This window comes from Myotis yumanensis, unplaced genomic scaffold (assembly GCF_028538775.1).
Source record: "Myotis yumanensis isolate MYYU_CA2020_CCGP unplaced genomic scaffold, mMyoYum1.0.hap1 SCAF_7, whole genome shotgun sequence".
Classification (NCBI taxonomy): domain Eukaryota; kingdom Metazoa; phylum Chordata; class Mammalia; order Chiroptera; family Vespertilionidae; genus Myotis; species Myotis yumanensis.
In genome coordinates this window covers 70342397-70360319 of record NW_027223758.1, presented here as the reverse complement: position 1 = coordinate 70360319, position 17923 = coordinate 70342397, and the positions used below count along the sequence as shown (strand labels likewise).

The 17923-nt window shown below is 50.6% G+C and overlaps 1 protein-coding gene and 1 pseudogene across 3 annotated transcripts in view; one reads left to right on the top strand and one right to left on the bottom strand.

Moving 5' to 3' along the window:
* The first annotated feature begins 2890 nt into the window (after positions 1 to 2890).
* MYBL2 (MYB proto-oncogene like 2) overlaps positions 2891 to 17923 on the top strand; it is a 29061-nt gene continuing 14028 nt past the window's right edge. For 2 of the 3 annotated variants that reach the window (XM_070420913.1, XM_070420912.1), the window contains exons 1-6: positions 2891 to 3044; positions 6586 to 6679; positions 11882 to 11953; positions 12708 to 12800; positions 13023 to 13243; positions 15123 to 15330. In XM_070420913.1, the coding sequence (XP_070277014.1) occupies positions 3025 to 3044; positions 6586 to 6679; positions 11882 to 11953; positions 12708 to 12800; positions 13023 to 13243; positions 15123 to 15330 (708 nt within the window). In that variant the 5' untranslated portion in view covers positions 2891 to 3024. The remainder of the gene's footprint in view (positions 3045 to 6585; positions 6680 to 11881; positions 11954 to 12707; positions 12801 to 13022; positions 13244 to 15122; positions 15331 to 17923) is intronic. The other variant, XM_070420914.1, reaches the window with a different exon arrangement.
* Positions 16760 to 16858, bottom strand: LOC139014725 (U6 spliceosomal RNA; annotated as a pseudogene).

Genomic DNA, 17923 nt, shown 5'->3' with positions numbered 1-17923 from the left:
GCGCCCCCTGGTGACGTCAGGCGGCGAGACTCCCGTGATGCCTCGCGCGGCGCCCGGGTCCGAGCGCGCGCGTCCGATGTGGGCGCTTTGTGAGCGGAGGCGGGGGACCCGCAGTCAGATGGGTCTGGGTCTCTCTCTGGGGCAGGCCGCGTCACGGTCCCGGGGCCGAGCGGCGGAGAGAGACCGAAGATGCACTTGAGCGTGTGCCGCGTGCAGAGCAGCTTCCTGGACCTCCAAGGACAGCATGAGAGCGGCGGGATTGCCCTAAGAATAAGCTGGAGAGTCACAAACATAACTAAAAGTAATACAGCACTTATGTACCAGGGACTGAGTTTAGTGGTTTACACATGTTTATTTAATGCTGTTCGACCCTACAAAGTAGGTGCCAGTGCGGTGGTTAGGAGCACAGACACTAGAACCAGGCAGCCCAGCTTTGAATCCCTGCTTTGCCACTGACCAGCCGTCTGACCTGGGGGAGGCCTGCGTCTCCGTTTCCCCATCTGCCAAAAGAAGATAATTCTACTTCAACCTCCTAAGGTTGCTATGAGAATTACATGAATTAAAATGTGTAAAGCATACAGAACAGCGGTAGGCGTAGAATATAGTAAAAGCTATCTAAGTTTTTGATAAATCCCTTTACAGATGAGAAAACAGGCACAGAAGAGTCAAGTAATTTGCCTGAGACCACACAGCTGAGTGATGGAGCGGGGACTCAGACCTCAGGAAGTCCGCTTCAGAGCCTGCACTCATAATACTACGCCCTCGTGATGAAGAGGGGAAGTCCGTATGAACTACTTTATGGGGGAAGTGGGTTCCCGAGGCTCGAATTAATGGGTGTGGAAGCGTCTAGCACTTAGGATGTCAGTGTTTCACCCTGGCCTGTGTTGTCCAATGGTCTATCGTCCAGTACACCAGAAGGTGGTGGGTTCTATTCCCAGTTGGAGCATAAAAGAAGATGTCTGTTTCTTCTGCCGTGGGAAATAAAGTTTTCATCAGCTGGCTGGACTGTCCCCAGTGTCCGCAGTTTCTGGAAGAGGGGTCTGCAGCATAAGCAGGGACCGGAGGCTGAGCTTCCGCCAGGTCTTCCCAAGATCCTGCTAATTTACTCTCCTTTCAGCATGCCTCCCAGGGAGCTGGGTGTGGAAAGTATTGAAATTACAATTTAAAATGGAAATCCTTGCTAAGCCTCTAGGAATTTAAGCACATGGTAAACAGAATTGGACTCAACAGTTGAATTCTGGGCCTTGGAGATACTGCCCTGAATTTAGGGACCACTTGGACCTCAGCATGCCCAGAGTTTTGTCAATTTAAGAAACATTCAAACCCGTAGAGAATTTTTATGATTTTATTTGAGCCAAACTAACAATTGCAGGGAAGCAAAATCTCAAAGGATTGAGAAAATGCTCAAAACTGTGATTTTCCAGTTTTGCCATTTATTTATTTCTCATCCGAAGACATATTATTTACTGATTTTTAGAGAAAGAGGGAGAGAGAAACATCGATAGGTTGCCCTCCTGTACATGCCCTGACTAGGGATCTAACTGGTAATCAAACGTGAAACCTTTGCACAGGATGATGCTCCAACCAACTGAGCCACCCAGCCAGGGCCGTTTTACCACTTATTTATGCATCATTATCAAAGGGGACGATATACAGGAGTTAGATGGAATTCACTGGTGATAGATTAAGGAGGCGGGAGAGAGCAAAGCAGGGAAATCTCTGGGACTGATTGGATAAAAAGTAAAAGGAATAGACACTTTCACATTTGTTGGTATAGGATAGTCAACAGTCAACAATTAATATGATAAAATAACAATGAGGGGACCTGTGGTCTCTGCTTTAGTGGGTGGTTGTGCACTGTGGGGGGAAGTTCAGGGGGGGAAAAAGGAAATTAACTTGACATTCTGAAGGTATGTTATTGTAGATGCAAGAAGACAACAGGCAGGCCCAGTTCAGTTGCAGACTGACCTGTTAGGGAGAAACACTGCCCCAGGACATGACTACTCCCATGAACTTTTGTAGTTGGAAAGTTTCCTTTTCAGACCATCCTATGCGGTTACTTTCCGTTTCTGAGTTTGTGAGGCCGCCCTGCAAGCCTCCTGAGCTTGTCAGGTTTAGAATATGGCCCCTTCCCACCCCCACTCCCTCTCATCACCGTCACCACCGCCGCCGCCGCCGCCGCCCAAGGGGAAACGCTCAAGTCAACAAGCAGATTAAGGGCAGTGGACCCCAAGATCCACTAGGTGGGAGGGGCCGGAAGCGTTCCCGGCCCCCGCAAAGGCGGGTAAGTTGCTTTTGGGTGGGGGTGGTGGGGGTGGTGATCGGGCAGAAGGCTGTGAACCTGATTACGGAGTATTTTACCCAGAGGGAGAGAGGGCAGAGTTGTAAGTTCTGGAGAAGCTGGGTCAGGTTTACATTTTAGGGGGCTCCCTCGGGCTGCCAGAGCCGCTGAGTTGGAGGTGACGGGAAGCAGGTGGGAAGGCGCAGCCCTGGTCCAGGCGGGGTGGGGGGCGCTGCGGGGCGGGGCGCAGCCGGAGGGGCGGCTCGGACGGGCCCTGGTCTCCCTTCTATCCTGGCGGCTCCCGCCCCGCCCGCAGCCTTTGCTGTGTGGGCGACTCCCGGGCCCCCCCATCCCCACCTGGCCGAGCCCGTTCTGAGTCCGGGGCAGCCGGCCCAGAGCCGCACCTTCCCGGTCCTCCCTGCCCTGGGGCTTCGGGGCTGGGAGCCGTGCACCGCCCGCCCGCCGGCCGCCCCGCCCCCGCCCGCGAAGCCCCGCCCCGCGCCCGCCCGTCCGCCTGCGCGCCAGGCCGGGCGGTGCCGACGCGCTTGGCGGGAGATAGGAAAGTGCTTCTGCGCGCCGGCGGCGGCTGCAGTTCCTGCGAGCGGACCGGCGGCTGCGCCGACGCCTCCCAGCGCGGCCCAGGGCCCGGAGCGGCCGGAGCAGCCCGCGCTCGGACCCCGGCCCGGCTCCCGCTCCGGGCTCCGCCGGCGGGCAGCGAGCGCGGCGCGGCCCGGGCCGGGGGGATGTCTCGGCGGACGCGCGGGGTGAGCGGGCGAGCGGGCGGGCGGCAGAGGGCCCCTCCTCCTCTCGGGGACCCATCCCCCCCACCCACCCTCGCCTTAGCCCCTCGGAGAGGGGCCGGCGGGAGGGGAGCCCGCGGGCACTCATGCGTCCAGGGCCGCCCGAGGCAGGGGGCGCACGGAGCCGGGGGTCTCTTGGGGCTTCTCGCGCGGCTCTCCGGGCCTGCCCGGCCTCGGAGCCGGCGCGGGGGGGGTCTCCTGGGATCTTGGCCCAGGCCTGTGTGATGTCACTTCGTCTCCCGCCTAATTGCGAGGTGGGGGTGGGACAGCGGTGTCCGCTGGAAGAGCCATTCTGGGGCGGCTGGCGACCCCGGAGCGGGAGTGCTTTTCCAAGTCACAGAGCGCGCGCGGGAGGCCGAAGCGGGGAGGACACTTGCTGTTCGAGCCTGTTGGCGCTCAGATTTGCCGGTGGCATTCCCCCTCCCACCTCCCACCCCCCCACCCCCCACCCCCCCCCAATTCCGGGAAGCGTAGAGCACCCTCGGCCCTCTCCCTGGCCTGAGAAGGGCGCCGGGGTGGAGGGGTGGAGGGGTGGGGAAGGCCCCTTGGCTCTCCCACCACCTGGGTTGCGGGTCCCAGCTGGGTTGCGTTTCGGAGATCCGCCTTTGGGGCAGCTGGGGTGGAAGGTGAGGGGAAGACCTCCATGTGTGTCAGACTTCTGTTCCAGGAGCCCCTGGGGCCGAGGCCGGAACTGCGGTCTGCGTTTGACTTCTTCCCCTAGAGAATAAGTGGCAGAGTGGAGCCCGAAACCCGGGCTCCGTGCGCGGGGTCCCTTTCTTGCACCTGTGCGCCTGGGGTCTGAGCGCTGGGCTTCGCGCCAGGCGGGGTGTCCGGAAGGACAAAGGGGTCCTCCCCGGTTCCCTGCCTGCAGTACGGCGCCCCCTAACCTCGCACCCTCCCCTGGGTGGTGTCTGCCTTCCCCGGCAGAGGCTGTAGACTTGGAAAGCGCTGGCTGCCGGCTCCCCCAGAGTTCTCGGCAGGGAAGCACCCGATCCCTGGGCGGTGGTCGGGGGCCTGGCACAGGGTCTCTCTTCTTCAGGCCACAAGTTCCCAGGTCAGCTCCAGTGCTCGGAGGTTTCTGGTGAGGCCCTTGTCAGGTCCCGTCCTGATCTTTGCATCAGGAAGTGTGACTCCCGGGAATCACAACAACCCCAGGTCCTCTGCTGCTTCTCCCCGGGGACTCAGGGGAGGGGTGCTGTGTGAGGGATGGTTTCTGCACCCTGGCACCCCACAGTCATCATCTCCATTCTTGGCCCCTCACTGGAACTTTCCCCTCAGCAGCGCCCCACTTCCTACTCAGCTTCTGACTCACTCCACCTGGAGCGGAGCCCAGCACCTGGAAGGGCATAGAAAGGGTGTGTGGGACCTCCATGTGGCTGCCACCACTGACGTGGCCTCTGCTTCTTCAGCGGAGGAGAGGACTTGAGGGTGTAGGTTTCGAACCTGGCTCTGGACTTGGCAAGTAGCATAACCTCTGGGAGCCTCAGTTTCCACATCTATTAAATGGGGACCGTGAGAATGCATGTGAAGGGGGTGGTCAGCGCCATGTCGGTGATGGAAATTTATCATCTCACAGAATTCTCCCAGCTGAGTTGCTGTGTCCATCAAGTAAAAGATTACAGTGTTCATACAGACACTTTTCATCTTGGAAGGAACATTTCCTGAACTTCTTTTAGAAAAGGGGTATTGGAGAACTAAAGGTGGTTTCTGTTGGAAACAGGCCGGGGGGCAGCTGATGATAAAGCCAGCTTCATTTTGTCGTTATGAGTAGCTTACAGAGTTTTTGTCCTCTACTTGGAGGTGGTGGAGGACCTCATGAATTGGGTCAGGAATGATGGGGCATGGCTGAATTCCCGGTCCTTCTGTGACTAATGTATTGCTGGGTTTAGACAGTCTGTCCTTTTCCTCCTTCCAAAAAATTCACATTAATTGGCATTTCTTATCTACTAGTCGGCAGCATTGTATGTTCATTCATTCCTGAATCTGGTCATTCTCTTGAGTAAACCTTTAGGGCCTTTTGGTGCCAACCCCCTACGACCCAGCAGGTGTGGAGGTGGAGCTGACCTCTGTCCATGAGGGCAAGGAGACAGGAAGCCTAAGGGCCTACATTCTTTTTTTTTTTTCTTCTTTTTAATGATTTTGAGAGTGAAGAAGCAACTGGGGAGATCCTAGGCGGGGCTGCTTTGACTCACTGAGAAGTCAAAAGTGGGCCTTGGAGACAGATTCAGGGGATTAGCTTGGGATGAGCTGCTGCTGCCCATGGCCCCCCTGATTACAAGTCTCCTGGGGGTCCCTTAGAGTTACTGTCACGGAAGAAGAGGGGGAAGGGAAAGGTGCAGGCTGTTCTCAGGGTGGGGGGTGGGGACATGGGGGAGCCCTTGCTGGGCCTGCATTCTGAAATAGAATTTCCAAGGTGTCCTAGGAAGGAGCATAGGAAGAGGTTGACTTTAGGAAAGACGCTGAGTTCTGGAGGAGGCAGAAGGAAGATGGACACGAAAGGAAGTCCCTTTCACACACTGAGGAGGCTCTTTGCGTGAGGAATGTGCTCCACGAAGGGGACCTGCTGCAGATCCCACCACATGGAGCTGGGAGCACTGGACATCCGGGACGTGGAAAGCATGATCTCGATTTTCCTAACCTGATCTAATTAAACCTGATCAAATAGGAAAGTTTGGAGCAACTTGGAAAATTGCCAGTTAGAAAAGCAAAACATCAGAATTCAAAGCTTTTTATACTTAGATTTTTCTCTACATAAACTATGCTTGTGTGTAGGCAAGGATTGGGAAGGGATGTGCAAAATGGACATATTTACTAAGATAATGTATTTTAAATGTTTTTATCAAATAACCAATATTTCTTAAAATTTTGCTGCATCATATTGACTGACACCATCAGATTTAATCATTTTTATAAAAAATGTTTTTATTGATTTCAGAGAGGAAGGGAGAGGGAGAGAGAAACATCAATGATAGAGAATCATTGTTGGGCTGCCTCCTGCACGCCCCCTACTGGGGATCGAGCCCACAACCCTGGTGTGTGCCCTTAACCAGAATTGAACTGGGGAACTTTCAGTCCTCAGGCCAACACTCTATCCACTGAGCCAAACCGGCTAGGGCCATCAGCTTTAATCTTTAGAACATCCATGCAAGTTTAACAGTTGTTATCGAAGAGAAAATATTAAATTGGTGTCTAGTTTTGATTGAATATGATAATCTTAGTGAAATCACAACTTCTTTTTTCTTGTAGCTTTTCCAATCCTTGGGGTGTACCTGAAAACAAATAAAAGAAAATGAAAATAGCTCATAACCCCATTTTGTTAAAAAATTTTTAAAAAGGAGGATGAAAGTATCTGTTTTTGAAAGCAAAAAGAGTAAAAACCTGCTTCCCACAAAACTTTACCTTTCCCTAGAAGTCACTGGCCCCTGCCCATGCGCTGTCCATCCATCATATTGTAGCAGGATGTGGAGACATATGTCCTTGACCTTTAGCTTGCTCTCCCTGCAGTGAGGAGCTGGATGAGCTACACTACCAGGACACAGACTCAGACGTGCCAGAGCAGAGGGACAGCAAGTGCAAGGTCAAATGGACCCATGAGGAGGTGAGTGACCCTGAGGGCAATTACAGCAGGAGTGATGGCAGTGTGTGTGTGTGTGTGTGTGTGTGTGTGTGTGTGTGTGATGCCCTCTTAGAGGCTGGTGTATTCTGCATCATCATAAACAATGATTGTGTTTCTTGTTCTTTAACTGCTAGGAGGTTTAGCCAAGTCTGCAACCCCCTTTATTATTATTGTGTCTTTGGACCTCAAGTTCTGAATTGATTTTCTTTTTATTCTTTAGTCAACTTTATGGAAGTATAATTTACATACAACCAAATACACCTTTTAAAAGTGAACAGTTCAACAGTTTTAACAAAACGTTCCCTTTGTGTTCCATCTTTCCCATTTCTAGGCCGCCCTGATCTATCTCTTGCCTTAATTTATTTTGCCTGTTCTTGAATGTCCTATCAGTGAAATTGTACAGTTGTGCTCTTTTCTATTTGGCTTTTTTTGTTCAGCAAAATGTTGTGTGAGTCACGAATTTGTTTGTTTTTATTGCTGAATAGTATTCCGTTGGATGGGTATGCCCCGTGTTTCATTTGTTGTTGGGCATTGGGGCTCTTTCTAGTTGTTGGCTATTGTGGATAGCGCGTCTGTGAGGATTCTTGATGAATCTTTTTGAGGTTTGTTTTCTCTCTGGGCAGGATACTTAGGTACAGCCATGGGACAGGAGTATGTTTAGTTTTATAGAAACTGCCAGGCCTTTTTCTAGATTGGTTGTACCATCTTAGATGCCTGCTGGCCTTATTTACTTATTTATTTATTTGACTGTAGGAGTTGGAAATCCCTCTTATATTATAAAAGATTAGAGGCCCAGTGCATGAAATTTGTGCACAGATAGGGTCCCTAGACCTGGCTGGCAATCAGGGCCGATTGAGGCCAGGCTGATCAGGGCTGGGCTGGAGAGGAGGCGACGGTCACCGGGCACAGAAGGAACGGATGCTGCCATTGTTGGTGCCCCGCCACCATGTGGTTCCTCTTCCCCCCCTTCCCTTGCTGCCATGCCGCGCCGCCACTGTGGCAGGCGAGATGATTGGGGCCTGCCGGCCGGGGGGAGGAATGGGCCACGGGAGGTTGGCCGCTGGCCCCCTAGGAGGGAGCTGGCTCTCAGCCCCCCTGGGAAAGGGGCCATGAGGAGGGAACATGGGAGGTTGGCTGGCGGGGGGAGGGCTGGGGGGGGGCGGGAAGGGATCATGGGAGGTTGGCTGGCCCGGGAGTGGGGAGGGAAAGGGCCGGAGGTTGGCCAGCCAGGGGAGGTTGGCTGTGGGAGCGCACTGACCACCAGGGGGCAGCTCCTGTGTTGAGCGTCTGCCCCCTGGTGGTCAGTGCGTGTCATAGCCATCAGTCGTTCAGGTCGCTTAGACTTTTATATATATAGATGCTTCTGCAGAGGAGTGCTAAGCCAGTCTTTCTGTCCATCCTATTGTGGACCGGGAAATACTCAGCTTTTGTGGGCTTTGAAGAATCAACAAGATGGGGTCCCTTCCCCAGAGCAGCTCTCTGCTTGGGATGGAGAGAGAAGACTGCACAGGCCCCTGGATGCACTCTGGTCTTCCATGGCGCCAGGAGGATTGCACTAATGCTCCTAGCACATTGAAGGCACTAGTAATTGTTGAAATACTTTAGGGGGAGAGTTAATGTTGTCTGAAGAGATAAGGGGAAGTTTCATGGATAAGGTTTGGAAATTCAGCAGTCAGGGGGGTAATTGTTGAAATACCTTTAGAAGGAGAGGTTACTGTTGTCTTAAGAGGTTAGGGGAAGTGTCATGGAGAAGGATTTGGAAATCCAGCAGTCAGGGACGTGTGTGAAACCGTGGGCAAGTCAGAATAGGAAATGGGTGGTAGGTGGACAAAAACCAGTAGAGGAGCCCCGGTGTGGCTGGAGGGAAGAAATCCTTGAAGGGGAGGGAAGAAGAGTGGTTGGAAAAGATGGATTAGGGCAGTGGTTCTCAACCTTCTGGCCCTTTAAAACAGTTCCTCATGTTGTGGTGACCCCCAACCATAAAATTATTTTCGTTGCTACTTCATAACTGTAATGTTGCTACTGTTATGAATCGTAATGTAAATATCTGATATGCAGAATGGTCTTAGGCAACCCCTATGAAAGGGTCGTTTGACTGCCAAAGGGGTCGCGACCCACAGGTTGAGAACCGCTGGATTAGGGCTAAATTCTGGAGGGCCTTGACTGCCAGGCTCAGAATATAGGCTTATTCAGCTGGCAGTGCAGAGCCATTGGAGGCTTTTAAAGCAGAGGAGTGACATGAACATAGCTGGGCTTCAGAGGCGCTGACCTGCTGTGCGTAGGCGGATAAGAGATTTGGGGGCAGTGTGGGTCCCAGCAGCAGTGCCTGGAGCTGGGGAGGGCACCGCATGGGGCAGGTAAGAGACGATGCCGTGGAGAGACTAGGGCAGTCCAGGGTGGAGTTAACAGGTGGAGGAGTTGGAGGCGAAATGCGAAGTGTCTGTGTCAGTTACTGGGAGGACAGTGGTGCTGGAGATGGACATGGGAGGAAGGCAGGTGTGGGCCTGGCCAGGCTGGACGGCAGAGGAAGCCGGGGTGTCTGGGGATGGCTGGGTGTGAGCTGGCTCAGCTGTAGGATTTATGGGGACTTTGTCCAGCGCTGTTAGACTGGCCAAGCTGCAGCTGAGGGTCTGGATTTCTGTGGTGGCCTCTTTTCCTGTCCAGGAGAGAGCGGGGGAGGGGAAGGGAACACATAACATTAAATTTACCACTTTTAAGTGTACAGTTCAGTAGTGTTGAGCGTATTCCCATGTGTAACAAATCTCTAGAACTTTCTCATCTTGCAAAAACATCTCTATACCTATTAAACACTAATTGCTCATGCGTGGAATGGTAGTATTTGCCCTTTTGTGACTGGCTTCTTTCACTTAGCGTAATGTCCTTGAGGCTCATCTATGCTGCAGCATGTGTCCGAACTTCCTTTTGTTTCAAGTCTGAATAATATTCCACTGTATAGATATGGCACTATATATGTAGTCTTTGTTTGCTTGTTTTCTTCAAGTAAAGTCGATTTCTTTCATTTTGGAAGCAGCTTTAAATACCTACCACCAACTTTCTCAGGCTCTGCACACTTCTTGTTTGTTCGTGCTGAAATGGGCCCGTGTGCATTCCAGCGAGGGGTGTTCCTCTCCCTGCCCCCGGAGGCCCCACTCGAGGGCCAGGGCAGCACTGAGCAGGAGGGTGCGGGGCCAGTATGTTCCATTCGGAAGTTATCGACTCTAGACTCTAAATGTCTTAGCAAACACTCCTCTGGCTTAAGAGTGGAATTACCACTCAGAACTTATAGGTCCACAAATGGAGTGCTCCTTCTCCCTCTCTCTCTCTTTCTGTAAAATAAAAAAACAAAGAAGTAGTGCAAAAGTCAATAAAAAAAAGAATTCACAGAAAAGGGGATTGGGTTCCAAGGAGCCCTGGCTCCACCCACTGAATCGTTTACTTTATATATAAATATTAAATTTAAAAATCAATTTGAGCCCAGCCTGTGTTACTCAGTGGTTGAACAGTGACCCATGAACCAAGAGGTCACCAATTGGATTCCTGGTCAGGGCACATGCCTTGGTTGCGGGCTCAGTCTCCAGTGGGGGATGTGCAGGAGGCAGCCAATGATGATTCTCTCTCATCATTGATGTTTCTCTCTCTCTCTCCCTCTCCCTTCCTCTCTCTGAAATCAATAAAAACATATTTTTTTTTTTTAAAAAAAAGAGGAATGGAAAGGCCTTACTGCATTATTTAAAAAAAAAAAAAATCAATTTGAGGAATACTTTATGTACAACCCACTACAGTGACTTAGAGAATAATTCGATGAGTTTCTACCGAAGTATTATGTGCATCTTTCAGCACCTTCACCTTATAGGACATTTTCATTACTCCCAAGCGTTCCATGCTCCCCTTGGCTGCCCATCCTGCCTCCCTCCACCCCTGACCTCAGACAACCACTGCCTTTTTGTTCCTATGGTTTAGTTTATAGTTTCTAGAATTTCATATGCATGGAGCCATACAGCGCTTACTCTTACGGCTGGCTTTATTTTTTTTCCTTTTTTTATCCTAAGTTGAGTCTACACTTACTGATTTTAGAGAGAGAGGAAGGGAGAGGGAGAGAAACAGAAACATTGATATGAGAGAGAGAGAGAGAGAGAGAGAGAGAAACAGTCATTGATTGCCTTCCATACTCACCCTGACAGGGGATCGAACCTGAAACCCAGGTATGTGGCCTGACTGGGAATCCAAACCCACAACCTTTTGGTGTACCGGAGGATGCTCCAAACCACTGGGCAACCCAGCCAGGGCTATGTCTTGCTTCGTTGTCATGATGATATTGAGATTCTGTGTTGTGTGAATCAGTAGTTCATTTTCAGGAGAATATTTGTGACAGACACGGTTTTGCCTTCTGACTGCTCTGTGTTCTGCCCATGTCTCCCCATCTTCAGAGCTGTGTCACTATCATGTCTGGCCTGAGTGCCTGGAATGGCCTCCTTTTGTCCTTCCTGTCCTCTCGCAGTCCCTTTCCCTGCAGCTGCCCAAGTGAACCTCACAACAAGCATGTTGGACTGGGTCCACCCAGTGCTCAAATGCATCAGGGGCTTTGCGTAACATAACGTGGAGCCCCGAATCAATCCCGTGTGGTCTGGGCCCGGCCGTCCCCTCCAAAACCAGCTTGCATCTCTCTCTCCTGTGTTCCCTGCATTCCAGCTACACTAGACTTCTTGGACTGGGCCTGTCCCTTTTCCTCCCTGAATAGGCAGTTGCCACACACCTCTCCATGCCCCCAGCATCGTGGCTTTACTTTTTTTTTTTTCATTGATTTTTTTACAGAGAGGAAGGGAGAGGGATAGAGAGTTAGAAACATCGATCAGCTGCCTCCTGTACACCTCCTACCGTGGATGTGCCCACAACCAAGGTACATGCCCTTGACTGGAATCGAACCTGGGACCTTTCAGTCCGCAGGCTGATGCTCTATCCACTGAGCCAAACCGGTTAGGGCCGTGGCTTTACTTTTTTTTTTCTTTTTTTTTTTCGTGGCTTTACTTTTGTCTGTGGGAGACTTGGATTGTCATCTGTCTCCCTCTGGACCGTAAGTCCCTCAAGGTGAGTTGTAGCACCTGGCTCAGAGCAGGTCTTGCTGAATGGCTGAATGAGGCTGTTCCTGCACCCATGTGAGCTGAGCTCTCTCTCTGGTGTTGGCAGGATGAGCAGTTGAGGACCCTGGTGAGGCAGTTTGGACAGCAAGACTGGAAGTTCCTGGCCAGCCACTTTCCTGTGAGTGCAGCCCTTCTGTGGCCTCCTGCCCCAGGGCCAGGTTCTGAGTGACCAGACAGCGTTCCTGGGACAGACGTGCTGCTGAGCAGAAGAAAAGGGAGTTCCTTCCCAAACCCCACCCCACCCCCAGGCTCTTGCTTCCCAAACTGGAATTCCAGGCACCCTGATTCAGCATCACCACGCAGCAGCTCAGCATGCCTGTGGTCTTTAGGCTCTGACCGGTGGCACATAATCAGTGGCATATTTGCATTTCTTCCTGTGTTGGTGCTCAGTTTCTCAATAGTGAGACTGAAACTGAAGGGAAATGGTACTTCCAGCAGGCTTTGCGGGGAGAGCTCCCTTAAGGGGTGTCCCGCAGATCCCCCTCCCAGGACTGCAGGTGTCTGCTTTGGAGAGGTGTATGGCTGGAGCTGCTGTCTGGCTTATTTCTTGGGTCACTCAGGGACCAAGTCACCAGACCTCCTCTGCCCCATTCCTCACCTCCCTGATTAAAACAGCATGATCAGGGAAATAACGCTGTCCCAGAGGCAAGCAAGCTGGCTTCCCACAGGGCTCTTAGTGTGCCCAGTTCCATCCCAGTCCTTTGTAGCAAAGAGAAACCATGGGTATTCTGCCATGTGGCCATGTGTATGGTGGTTCCAGGAACAAGACAGAACCCATCTGAGTCACCTGGCCAGACTCTAGTCCCCCGAGCCCAGTGATCAAGCATGATGCAGGGCTGCCTCCCCAGTTCTCATGATTCCTGTCCTCCCAGAATCGCACTGACCAGCAATGCCAGTACCGGTGGCTGAGGGTCTTGAATCCAGATCTTGTCAAGGGGCCGTGGACCAAAGAGGAAGACGAGAAGGTAACTAGTGGGACAGTGTCTTGTACACAGTGGGCCTTCACTTACCCCAGTGAGTCAAGAGACTGTGCGCGCGGCTGCCGTTGCGTCAGGCTGCAGGTTGGGTGTGGGTCCTCCCCTGGTCAGTTTTCGCACCTCTCATGGCTGCGGTGAGGCCCACGTGGAGAGAAGGTGCTGGTGTGAAGTGGGGGCAGGTTTGCTGCCTTCACCAGGCTTATTTCCAAGGTCATCGAGCTGGTTAAGAAGTACGGCACGAAGCAGTGGACGCTGATTGCCAAGCACCTGAAGGGCCGGTTGGGAAAGCAGTGTCGTGAGCGCTGGCACAACCACCTCAACCCCGAGGTGAAAAAGTCCTGCTGGACCGAGGAGGAGGACCGCATCATCTGTGAGGCCCACAAGGTGCTGGGCAACCGCTGGGCCGAGATCGCCAAGATGCTGCCGGGAAGGTGAGCGACGTCCGGGGTTTGGGGACGGTGGTGACAGGCAGGGTGAGGTTCCCAGGCCAGGGAGAGCCTTGTGGGTGAATATTCCTCCAGTCTTCTTTGGAGTTGTTCGCTTTGCCCAGAGACGCATGAGTCCTTCAGACTGGCCTTTTTCTAGAGAATAAACTCCCTCTTCCTGTGAGGTCAAGGCCAGCATCTGGACGTCCAAACCACTGCTCTGTTTTCACCCTGCTCCTCCCCGGGCCTGGTCCCTCCAAGCCCTGAGCCTCTTGGGTTCGCAAGGAGCATCAGGAAGACTTGGCTCCATTCTTGCCAGAATCTTCCTCCGGATCAATTCCCAGTCTTCTATGTGGCTTATTGCTCCCCGTGTTCTCCAATTTCTGGAAACATAAAACTATTGTTTGCGCCGAAACCGGTTTGGCTCAGTGGATGGAGCGTCGGCCTGCGGACTGAGGGGTCCCGGGTTCGATTCCGGTCAAGGGCATGTACTTGGGTTGTGGGCACATCACCGGTGGGGGGTGTGCAGGAGGCAGCTGATCGATGTTTCTCTTTCATCGATGTTTCTGACTCTCTATCTCTCTCCCTTCCTCTCTGTAAAAAATCAATAAAATATATTTTTTTAAAAAAAGCCTTTAAAAAAACCCACAAAACTATTGTTTGCTATTGTCTTCTACCCTGTTCTCTTTGTCCTTGTGCATTTTTACCTTATTTTGCTTTATTTTTGATTCTTCTTTTCTCATGACACTGGGGTCCTGAAAGGTAGAGGTGATAGAACGTCAGCTGGTGTATTTCCCTTGACGTATAAATGGGTCTGTTTTCAAACTCAAACCCGAGCATGCTGTCCTTTCGGAGCTTCTCCTAGCACTGGGGTTGAAGACGCGGCCTCTTTCCCTCTGTGGCCTGTTGGCCCGGCTCAGGCCACCAGCCCTGCCTTGATCCCTCTCTTCGTTATACACAGTGAGCTCTTCTCTGAGCTGCCCCTGTGCACCCCTGCCTTCTGCCCAGTGTGTTCACATCCTTCAGTTTTCAGTAGGAGTGTCATTTCCTCCGAGAAGCTTTCTGTCCTTCCAGCCTCTGGTCGGTCCCTGGTGACCTGGCCACAGTGCTCCCACCTGTCTTTGGAGCAGCTTGTACCCCGGTTGTAATGAGACCATGATGCCCGTCTCTCTTACTAGAGTGGACTCTAAATGTAGCCGCCCGCCTTCCTTGCCAGTGTGTCCCCAGTGCCTGGAGAGCAGTGTTTGCCACACAATGGGCACTCCATAAATATCTGGATGCATTGTAGCTTGGAGCACCCAGATCTGATCATTGTGGGCAGGAGTGCCGGGAGGTGTTTGGGTCAGGTTTCCTAGAAGGAACCTGAGATGCAGAGGTTAAAGGTCCAGGGGTTTATGGAGGGAAGGGGCTCTTGCCTGTGAGAGGAGGGGTGGAAAGAATAGGGCAGTGGCCCAGCAAGATGGGGACTCAAAGTCTGGCCCTGACGTGGTACATGCTGTGTGTGTTTGTTTCCTGATGATCTGCAGCAGGAGTGACCAGAGGTGGAGACCCTCCTCTTAGCCTGGTTGCTCAGCCAAGCTGTTGTTCTCTGTTCACAATCCAAGGGCAAAGCACTCTGCTTGGAGCCTCAAAGAAAGAAGTGGCTACTGTGTGTGAGCACTTCTCTACTCCTGGGTACTAGGATTTAGCAGAGTGAGTGGAAATGCTCCGGGAAACGTTAAGTGCTAGAGACATGTGTGACTTCATCTAAGAGCTAAAAGACACCTTCGAGTTTCTCAGATTGAACCCTCATGTACAGAAGTGGGAGCTCAGCTCAGGGAGGTCAGTGATGTGATTGGTGGCACACAGGCCCCAGGGTTCAAAGGTCCCTCGTTTGCCCCCGCAGGACAGATAATGCTGTAAAGAATCATTGGAATTCCACCATCAAAAGGAAGGTGGACACAGGAGGCTTCCTGAGCGAGTCCAAAGACTGCAAGCCCCCCGTGTACCTGCTGCTGGAGCTTGAGGACAAGGAGAGCCCCCAGAGTGGCCACCCCTCGGAAGGCCAGGTGAGACGGCTGCCCGGGACTGCCCAGCCACGGGCCTGGCTCCAGGTTGGTTGGTAGGATTGATTGCAGGGTTACCCATCACCGTGTCACTTAACACCTGCTCTGCCCTTTTCACCTTGCCCATGGCCGTTCATTAGTTCCTGCTGAGGGTCTTGGTGTGGCCGAGTGCCTCTCCTTGTCACACACATGTCTGCACATACCTGGCATTTGTCTGCCCACAGATGAAGCATGACGGAGCACGCTGACATAAAATTGAGTTCTCTGTCCTTATCAACACCTCCCTTCCTGCCTGTTTCTCTTTCTGGCTTTTTCATACTAAAAGCATGTTTGCAATTTTAAAAATTCCGGTTTATTGAAGTATAATTTACATATAGCAAACATTCATTGTGTTGAGGAATACAGTTCTGAGTCATGACAAAAACATACAGTCATGTATCCACCACCACAGTCAAGGCACAGCACCTTTCCATCGCCCCCAGGCTCCCTTGGGGCCCCTTCAGCCCTTCTCCACCCTTAGCTCCTGGCACCCTTCATCTCTTTCTGTCTCTGTAATTTTAATTTTATATGGTTTCCTAGAAAGGCATATAAATGGAATCGTTTATTATTACATTGCAATTGTAAAAGTGAAACCCCACACCCCAGAGCGAACTTCTTATTGATATTTTAAAAATAGATCTCATGAATCTTAAAAAATGAAGATTTGAAGCAAACGTCAAAGTGTGAAGATTTGACAGCCCTGGGTGTTGGTAACACACTTCACTGCTTTCTGGTCTTGCTGTCATCGTGAACTAGCAAACAACTAGCAAACAGCGAAGTTGTCTTTCAGGCGAGAGCAGAGTAGACAGACCCCCCTCAGTCTCTGAAACTCCTACGTGGCTTTCGGCTGCTGGGCCTGATGAGCCCAGGGCCTTAGTCAATGAGTTGGTTCAGCCATCTAGCATTTAATGGTTCTGTTGTGCTGGTTATTTCATTAAATTAAGGTTATATTCAGTTTATTGTCATTAGAAACAAAACTTGAATGGTTTTAATGGCTGTGTGTTATTTAAGGTTAGATCCAGTTTGTTTGTTTTTTTTAAAAATATATTTTATTGATTCTTTACAGAGAGGAAGGGAGAAGGATAGAGAGTGAGAAACATCGATCAGCTGCCTCCTGCACACCCCCCTCTGGGGATGTGCCCGCAACCAAGGTACATGCCCTTGACTGGAATCGAACCTGGGACCCTTGAGTCTGCAGGCCGACACTCTATCCACCGAGCCAAACCGGTCACGGCCAGTTTTAAAAATTTTACTTAAAAAATTGTTCCGCTTTTTTGTGTGTTTTTTCTTTTGTGTGAAATCTAATGTTTTTGATATTAGAAACAAAACTTTTAAGGGTCAGTCTTGTAGCTAAATCACTGCTTGTTTGCTCAGTTGTTTCTTGAGAAATTCTTAGAACTGGATAGTCATATTCTTAGAAAACATTTTTTTTTCTTTATAAGATATGGAATGCTTCATGAATTTCCATGTCTTCCCTGCATAGGAGTCATGCTCTGTATCATTCCAATTTTAGCATATGTGCTCCAAAAGCAAGCACTTAAAAAAACCTCTTAATACATTTTGCTAGATTGCTTACCAGAATAGTTTTTCCTGTTAATGTGTAGATGGGAGCACCTCCTGTTTTCCCCACTGGTCAATGTTTGCAATTACAAATTTCTCCCTTATTTTTAAAGGTAATAAGTTAAAAATGAGGCTATGTTATATCTCACTGTCTTACAGGTTTCTCTTTCCACTTTGCTCAAGGTCAGCTAGTAAGTGGCAAAGTTCTGTGACTCGGAGCTTGCGTTCTCTCCTTGACTCCATTGTGCCCCCTTAACATGGGACCTTACTCTTCGCTCTCAATGTGGCCTCTTAACCACAGACCCCTACACTGGGATCTGTCTGCCAGGTTCATGTGTGAAGCTTTCTAAGGTTCTGCCAGGAGAGCTAGTGCCATGAAGGATCTTCCTGTATTTTTATTTTCCCTGTCACAAAATTAGTATACACTCATTTTTCATTTTTTAATGAGTTTATTTCAGCCAAATTGATGACATATTCCAGGGAGCAAGATCTCAAATGCTCTCTACATGAATTTTTCAAACTTTCATTTTGAAATAATATTAAGCATACAGAAAAGTTGCAAGAATAGTACAAAGAACTCTCACATGACCTGTACTGGGTTTAGTTTTTAACACTGGCCAGTTCTTTCTTACACATATTTTTATTTTTTAATCTGAGACATTTGAAGGTCAGTTACATACATTGAGCCTCTCTATCCATTAAGATTTCAGTGTGTGTTTCCTAAGAACCCAAGCATTCACTTATATAACCATAGCACAGTTAACGTCTAATTCAGGGAATTTAACACTGATTCAGGACTTTTTTTTTTTCTTTTCCATCTAATCTATAGTCCATATTCCATTTTTTCCTGTTCCTGATCCAGGATTAGACATTGCATTTAGTTGTCCTATCTCTTTTTGCCCACTTTTAACTGCAGTCTTTCATGATGTTGATATTTTATTTTAGAGATTCTCAATTTGGGTTCCTTATTCGACTCAGGTTGTGCGATTTTTAGCTGTAATATGGCATGATCTTTATCTCATAACAAAAGCTCCACAAACGG